The sequence below is a fragment of the Juglans regia genome, chromosome 3 (genome assembly GCF_001411555.2).
Source record: "Juglans regia cultivar Chandler chromosome 3, Walnut 2.0, whole genome shotgun sequence".
In the NCBI taxonomy this organism is placed as follows: domain Eukaryota; kingdom Viridiplantae; phylum Streptophyta; class Magnoliopsida; order Fagales; family Juglandaceae; genus Juglans; species Juglans regia.
The window spans coordinates 12,929,414-12,935,719 of NC_049903.1; the positions used below are offsets into that span (position 1 = coordinate 12,929,414).

Genomic DNA, 6,306 nt, shown 5'->3' on the forward strand with positions numbered 1-6,306 from the left:
ATGGATGTGTTTAATGATTGCATTAACAAGTGCGGGTTAGTGGATTTACGGTTAGATGGTCGGCAGCTGTCATGGTGTAATGGGCAGCAAGGTATGGTGAGAAGCTGGGAAAAACTTGATAGAGTGTTGGTGAATAACGAGTTTAATGCTAGATTCTATGAAGCATCGGTCCTTTTATTAAGTAGAAGAACATCGGATCATTTGCCTATTTTACTTCGTTGGCGGCGAAGACTGAGAGGTATGGCCCCTCCCCTTTCAGGTTTCAGAACATGTGGATCGATCATGAGAATTTCTTGGAGACAGTTCGTATGTCGTGGGAGGAACTGGTTGTTTGTAACTCGGGTTTATTTAACTTAGCTGGTAAACTTAAATGTCTAAAATTGAAATTGTGTAGTTGGAATAAGAAGGTATTCGGCCATGTGGGTGCAGTTGTAAAGCAGTTGGAAGAGCGACTTGAACATCTTGATTCTAAGATGCAGGTGTCCTATTTTGAAGAGGTTGAGGTGGAGTTTCTAACCACTAAGGCTAAGTTGGAGATGTGGATTAAAAGGGAGGACACACGACTAGGTCAACAAGCTAAAAAAGCATGGATGGTTGAAGCTGACCAAACTCTAAATTTTTTCATAATGTTATTGGGCAAAGGAGGAGGAATTTTAGTGTAAAATCTATAAGATTGCAAGATGGGACATTACTAGAGTCGATGGAGAGGGTGCATGAGGAAGCTGTGAGATATTTTTCAGAGTTCCTTTCCCAAGAGGACTCGATTGAAATGCCAGATTTGAACGATATAATTGACCCAGCTATCTCGGCTTATGTTGTGGTCAGATTGCAAGATGTGCCAGTAGAGAACGATGTGTATGAGGCTTTGGCTTCTATTGCGGTGAACAGCAGCCCAAGGCCATATAGTTTTGGTTTCGCGTTTTATTTAGATTGTTGGGATTTTATTAAAATGGATGTGATGGAGGCTGTGGAGAGTTCTATTGGGGTGTGGTACTCCATAAATTCTATATCTCATCATTCATTGTCCTTATTCCCAAGATTAAAAATCCTCAAAGTTTTGAAAAGTTTTGGTCAATTAGCCTTTGTAACGTCATCTACAAGGTGTTCTTCAAGATTCTGGTTGCGAAGCTTTCATTGGTTCTTGAGGATGTTATCTCACAAGAACAAGGTGCGTTTGTGAGGGGCTGAAGTATTTTTGAGAATGTGACTCTTACGCAGGAAATGACAAAGTCATTACATCGGAAGGTGAGGGGTGGAAATGTTATGTTGAAGCTGGACATGAGTAAGGCGTATGACCAAGTTGATTGGTGGTTTCTGGAGCATGTCCTTTGTGCGATGGGTTTTCCTGAGTTTTTCTACAGGTTGGTTTTTATGTGTGTTTCAAGGCCATGATTTTTGATAATGATGAAAGGTAGGTATAAAGGTTTTTTTAAATCTGAAAGGGGTCTTCGGCAGGGGGATCCACTTTTGCCGTACTTATTTATCATTTTAGAAGAGGTTTTCTCCCAGTTGCTTAAAAAGCGGATGTCTGAAAGAGGCATTTCTCATTTTTTCCATCCGGTTGGTGCTCCTAGAATTACCCATTTACTTTATGCCGACGATGTTGTTATTTTCGCGAATGCTAGTAAGAGGTCTATTCGTTGTTTAATAGGTGTTTTGAACGATTATGAGAGGTGGTCGAGACAGCGTGTGAACAAAGAAAAGTCTACTATTTTTTTCTCTAAGAAATTGAGTCTAGGCAGGAAGAGAGAGATTTTGGCTGAGAATGGGTTTGTGGAAGGCCATTTTCCATTCACATATCTGGGTGTTCCAATTGTAGATGGGAAGCTTAAGGCTTCCCATTTTGGTCCTCTTCTTGAAAAAATGGGAAAGAAAGTGTCGGGTTTGAAATGTAGGCTTCTTTCACAAGGGGATCACTTAATTTTGTTACCGCATGTTTTCTCTACTATGCCTATGCACTTGTTGTTTGCTCTTCATGTTCCTAAGCTTGTTTTTAAGAAGCTGCAAGGCTTATTTGCTAATTTTTTCTGGGGTGAACAGGGTGGTAAAAGTAAATGGAAGTGGAGGGCATGGCAGAAGCTTTATGTGCCGATGGAGGTGGGAGGTATTGGTGTGAGCGATCCAGATGAGGTTCAAAAATCTCTATTCCTTAAATTTGGGTGGAATTTGCTGACAAAAAACTTTCTTTGGGCTAAATTGTTTCGGGCAAAGTATGTTAAGCATAGGCATATTGTGCTTAGTGATGACAGTAGCTCGGGCTTCCTGTTTTGGAAAAAGATAATGGAAGTGATGCCGTCTTGGTGGGAGAATACAAAATGGAGGGTGGGGGAAGGAAAAGTCTTCTTGTGGTACGATAATTTCTTGGGGCATGGGCCGTTGTTCCGAGATGTTAGAGAGGTAGTGGAACCTGACCTTCTGGTGCAAGACTTAGTTGTGGATAATTGCTGGGATGTGCAGCGTCATTAGGAGTTGATAGGAAGCCAGAAGGCTGTAGAGTTTGTGGAGTCGATTGATTCATTGAAAAATAAAAAAGATACTTTTCTATGGTTACATGAGAAGAGTGGTTGTTTCTCTACCAAGTCAGTGTGGGAGTTAATTAGAGTTAAGATGCCAAAGTTTGAATGGGCGAGATGGGTGTGGCTTAATTTATTAACGAAAAGGATATCTTTGTGCATGTGGAAGGTAGTTTTTGGCTGTTTAAGTTTGGATTCACAAGTTCGGTGCTTTGAGATCACTTTAGCTTCTGGTTGTAATTGTTGTTTGAGCAGGCAGGTAGAGACTTTGGAGCATGTCCTTGGCAAAGGGAATTTTGCCAAGGAGGTCTGGAAGTTGGCATCGGCTGAGTTGGGAATCCCATTTGTTCTGCAGCAGTATTGGCAGGAAAGAGTCCAGGTTTGGTTTAATAGTGCAACACGACAGTCTCAATTGTGTATGTTGCTGGGCTTACTTCTTAGCGTGGTAGTGTGGCGTCTGTGGAATAGAAGGTGTATGGTGAGAATGGAAGGGAGAGCTGAGTCAGTACGGGAAGTGTGGTGCTCTATAAAATGCTGGGCGCAGATCTTGACATCTCAAATAGTCAAAGTGCAGCACCTGTCGTTCATGGATGAACACATTCTGAGGAGATTAAATGTGCCGATAGTTGAGAAATCTATAGTGCAGGTGAAGGTGTTGCGATGGGTTAAACCGAGAATAGGACGCCTGAAATTAAATCTTGATGGTAGCTATTTTGGGAATCCCAGTCCTGTAGGTGGGGGTGGGCAGCTTCAGGATAATGGAGGTAATTTGGTTTTTGGCTTTTCAAAGTTCTTTGATTCTTGTTCTAATAATGAGGCGGAGCTTCGGACTGTTATTGAGGGAATAAAAATTTGCTGGCAGAGGGGGTTAATGTGTATAGACATAGAGTGTGATTCTTTATTGGTGGTTTCGTGGATACGTTCTTGGATTTGTACAATGTGGTCTCTTTGAGATTATTGGGATGAGCTTTTGATGCTTTTGGCATATTTTGGTTATTCTATTTCTCATGCATTGGCGAAATGTGGCGTGTTGGGCGATAATAACATATTTATTGATTGTTTACACCTTCCTCGAGTGATTAGAGGGTTTTATAGATCGGATAAAATGGGCACGGCATATGTTAAATGTAGATGATAAGTGCTTAGTTTTTATGTTTGGGGAAGGGTTTGTTAGAGGATTATTTATGGAGTTGGTTTTTTTGTAACCACGGTTTCCCTCCGTCACAAGTGATGATTTTTTAATAAAGTGTCAGAAGTGCCCCCCTCCTTTCGGGCAAAAAAAAAAAAAAAAAAAGGCAGTTGAAAGACTCCTCCAAATAATTTTTAGAGCTTCTCATTTGACGCAACAGTCAGAGATTTCTTCTCAGTAGCTTCAGCAATATGCAAGGATCATAGTGGAAAATTTTTGGAATCCAGATAGAAAAGGTTCTCACCTCCAATCCTCTAGTAGCCAAAGCAAAGGCAGCTTTCCTAGTCACGAAAACGGTCTCCCAAAGACAACAAGAAATGACAATCTTGGAAGGAGATTCGCAGCTGGTAATAGAAGCCATAAACAATAGAGAAACCTCTACTGAATGGCACTTTGACCTCATCATTGAAGATATCAAGCACATCACTGCCCCTCAAAGGCTTTGGAATTTTATAAAAATTTATCGATATACGCACTCTGTAGTGCAATGGGGAGCAACCAACCTTATTTTTTGTTATATACCCACTAACATTTTATCTAGATGTCTGTTGCTTCTTGATAGTGAAAAATATCCATCCCAAACTTTGTAGTACTTTACTTATTTATAATATATGCAACCTTGCTTAGAAAAAAAAAAATTATACTATAACTTGAGATTTCTTTCAACAATCCGCATTAATGAATTACCAGTATAATTAATTATGATTATGTCTTCGATCTACTTTTGCTACCCAACTTTATGATAATTCTTGACTATGAGGATAAGATTTTTGACTTTCCCTTTAGCAAGAAAAATCAGAGAGTACTATAAAGGGCGATCGGATGTGAGTATGACCAGCCAAACTAATTTAGTGCATTGGCATGGAATTCGCAAAAAACTTAACCAAAATGTAAAATATAGATTATTTCTTTCAAATACAGTTATATTAGATTTGTCAAAAGATAAATTAGAAATTTTGAGCTACATTAAAACACTATTTTTCTTCATATTTGTGGTGTTATTATTCACCAATTAAATGTATTTTTTATTCCGATTTAATCCCACAATCATCTTTTTATTTTTCGTGTGTAGGTATCAATATAGGTAAACAAGTACTTGTCATATAGTGATGGAATGAAAGTCATTGAATCTGACAAGCAATAATTATAGTAAACAAGTAATAGATGATGAAGCCACATAAGTATGATATAGGTAATTAGGTTGAGAAAAAAAAATTGTTATAAATAATAATTTAAGTATCAAATTAAATTATTAATATATATATAGTTAGTGTAATTGTAAAATATGAAAAAAAAATTAAAAATATTATTATTTGAAAAATATTATTATTTTGATGAATCAAATCATTAGTTAAATGTGGAGTTATGGATTGAGAGATTTTAAATTTATAAAAAATATGTACTTTTTATCAAATTTTAAAGATGATTTTAATAAAACCAATACCAAATGCTCATTGGGTTATCCTTTAAGGCATGCATGACATCTAGCTAGATTCAAACACAACAATTATTATTATTATAAGTTGAATTAAATTGTTGGAGTCCTTCTTTCACCTCGTGGAAGTAAGGTTTTTCTCTCTAAGTTCTCTTTTTAGGAACTTAGTGTTTTCTTGCTCTTGGACTTTTGTCTATGGAGATTGGGAGGATGGAGAGTGATCTGTCAGTATTGTATGAGGGTCTGAAGTTGACAGAAGAAGAACAAAAGGAGATCGAGGTGAGCGATGAGGAAGTATCACTTTTTCTATCGAAGAGTAAACTGTGTCTTATGATTTGTTTGATAGCTGATAAGGAGATGAATAGAGGGGCTCTTACGAATACCCTGTCTAAAGTATGGCAAGTTGAGGGTCTAGTAGCCTTCAAAGAGGTGGGGAGAAACAAGTTCCTGGTGGAGTTCAAAAGGAGAACTGATAAAACAAGAGTTCTTAATGGCCGTCCATGGTCTTTTGATAAAAGTCTGGTGTGTATAGAAGATTGTGAAGGAGCTAAGTCTATTAAGAAATTGCATTTTCGGCATGAACCCTTCTGGATTCAATGTCAAGATATTCCTTTTGCAGGTATGTCGGCGAGCATGGGAGAGAAACTAGGTAGTTCCTTGGGCAAGGTTCTGATGGTGGATTCAGACGGAAGTGATACTAGTTGGGGAAATTCTTATGTGTGAAGTTGGACATTACCAGACCCCTTGCTCGAGGGAGATTCATATCTCTGCATGGTTCAAAGTATTGGATTCAGTTTAAATACGAAAGACTGCCCAATTTCTGCTATCACTGTGGCACGATCAAACACAGTGTTGGTAGATGTGAAAAGTTAGAAATGGGGTCGCATGCAGTGGCTAGTTTCAGTCAACAATATGGTGCTTGGATGAGGGCTAGCAACAAGAGTACAGTTGTGAGTAAAGTACATGAAGGAAAGGATCAGGGTGGTGATGGTTCATCTGAGCATGGCCGGAAGGGATATTCAGGCAAGTCTAAGACGGATGGTGTTCAAGAAGGCAAGGCAGTAGAGGTGGCTAAGAATAAGGAAGATAATCTTTCATTTCCCACTAATGGGGGTGATGACCAGATTCCTGCTTCTAATTATGGGAATAATATTTTCTCATTCTGTGCT

General features: G+C 38.6%; 2 protein-coding genes across 2 annotated transcripts; both read left to right on the top strand.

The window, feature by feature from the left end:
• On the top strand, positions 1–3,465 carry LOC108998036. The gene is made up of 9 exons (XM_018974463.1): positions 1–96; positions 186–238; positions 395–538; positions 643–990; positions 1,080–1,137; positions 1,219–1,361; positions 1,443–2,418; positions 2,773–2,892; positions 3,058–3,465. Exons 1-9 carry the CDS (start codon positions 1–3, stop codon positions 3,463–3,465), a joined length of 2,346 nt encoding a protein of 781 aa, XP_018830008.1.
• A 1,867-nt stretch (positions 3,466–5,332) lies between these two features.
• On the top strand, positions 5,333–5,860 carry LOC108998037. The gene has a single exon (XM_018974464.1). The coding sequence runs from the start codon at positions 5,333–5,335 to the stop codon at positions 5,858–5,860; it is 528 nt and encodes a 175-aa protein (XP_018830009.1).
• Positions 5,861–6,306: the final 446 nt, after the last annotated feature.

What these genes read in the sequence shown, in the direction of transcription:
- LOC108998037 (XM_018974464.1), top strand. Translation starts at nt 5,333, where the DNA reads ATGGAGATTGGGAGGATGGAGAGTGATCTGTCAGTATTGTATGAGGGT.
- LOC108998036 (XM_018974463.1), top strand. Translation starts at nt 1, where the DNA reads ATGGATGTGTTTAATGATTGCATTAACAAGTGCGGGTTAGTGGATTTA. An exon ending in GAGAGTTCTATTGGGGTGTG is followed by an intron (nt 991 to 1,079) that starts GTACTCCATAAA and finishes TTGGTCAATTAG; the next exon opens with CCTTTGTAACGTCATCTACA. An exon ending in TAGTGGAACCTGACCTTCTG is followed by an intron (nt 2,419 to 2,772) that starts GTGCAAGACTTA and finishes TTGAGCAGGCAG; the next exon opens with GTAGAGACTTTGGAGCATGT.